This window comes from Buceros rhinoceros, unplaced genomic scaffold (genome assembly GCF_000710305.1).
Source record: "Buceros rhinoceros silvestris isolate BGI_N320 unplaced genomic scaffold, ASM71030v1 scaffold42858, whole genome shotgun sequence".
Classification (NCBI taxonomy): Eukaryota; Metazoa; Chordata; class Aves; order Bucerotiformes; family Bucerotidae; genus Buceros; species Buceros rhinoceros.
Genome location: NW_010427073.1, coordinates 9,077 through 9,882, shown reverse-complemented (window position 1 = coordinate 9,882; position 806 = coordinate 9,077). Strand labels below are relative to the sequence as shown.

The 806-nt window shown below is 37.2% G+C and overlaps 1 protein-coding gene across 1 annotated transcript in view; it reads right to left on the bottom strand.

The window, feature by feature from the left end:
- Positions 1-343: 343 nt before the first annotated feature.
- The window catches only part of LOC104498372 (nuclear receptor coactivator 6-like), a gene marked incomplete at its 5' end in the record, with an annotated part of 8,635 nt that continues 8,172 nt past the window's right edge, over positions 344-806 (bottom strand). The window contains one exon of the mRNA XM_010141732.1: positions 344-722. Within this exon, the coding sequence (XP_010140034.1) occupies positions 676-722 (47 nt within the window). The remainder of the gene's footprint in view (positions 723-806) is intronic.

Genomic DNA, 806 nt, shown 5'->3' with positions numbered 1-806 from the left:
TTAAACAAATTCCTTCCTAAAGCTCCATATAAGGAGCCTGTGGGCCTAGAGCTCTAAATAATCCCTTCCATCTTCCTGTTTGGAAAGATGCTGTCGCTGCTGCTAATAATAACACAACCCAAATTATAGGACAATAACATTTATTTAGAGCATGAGGGATTCCACATTATACAAACCCTTAAATTTCTTTTGTTTCACTGGTCCATTTCTACAACAAATACATCAGATCTACTGTATAATAAAATTATTTACATTTCCAAACACGATCGGGTCTGTTTACAAACCCTCTCACTGCTATTCACATACAGTACTTAAACAACAGCACAATACCTCATTTCAATACCTAAAAATGACAACCCTGTATTCTAATTCATTTACGAAAAGTGGAAACAAATAAATTTACAGTTGTCTTGCCCTCCCCTTCCATTTCGTACAGACACATGAACCTAATGTGCTAACCCTGGACCTCGCTCGGTAAATCCGGGGGGTTTAGAAGGACCCAGTTTTTATATCTATTTATCTGTTTTTTAGAAAAAAAAATCATTTACTGGGAACAGTATAATATTAAAAGGACTTACTGTACAGAATTTTATTTAAAAAAAGAAAAATCACAGCTCAAAATTGCTATCGGTAAATTCACACTCATTTACAAGTTTCATGTTTCCATGCAGTAATTTACTTGGATTTTCTTCTTTTTGACTGCATTGCACTGGCACTCGTCTCTGAAATCAAGAGAAGAAAAGAAGCATGGATACGACGTCGGCCAAGAAGCCACTCCCCGAGGTGCAGTGGCTGCCCCTCCGCCT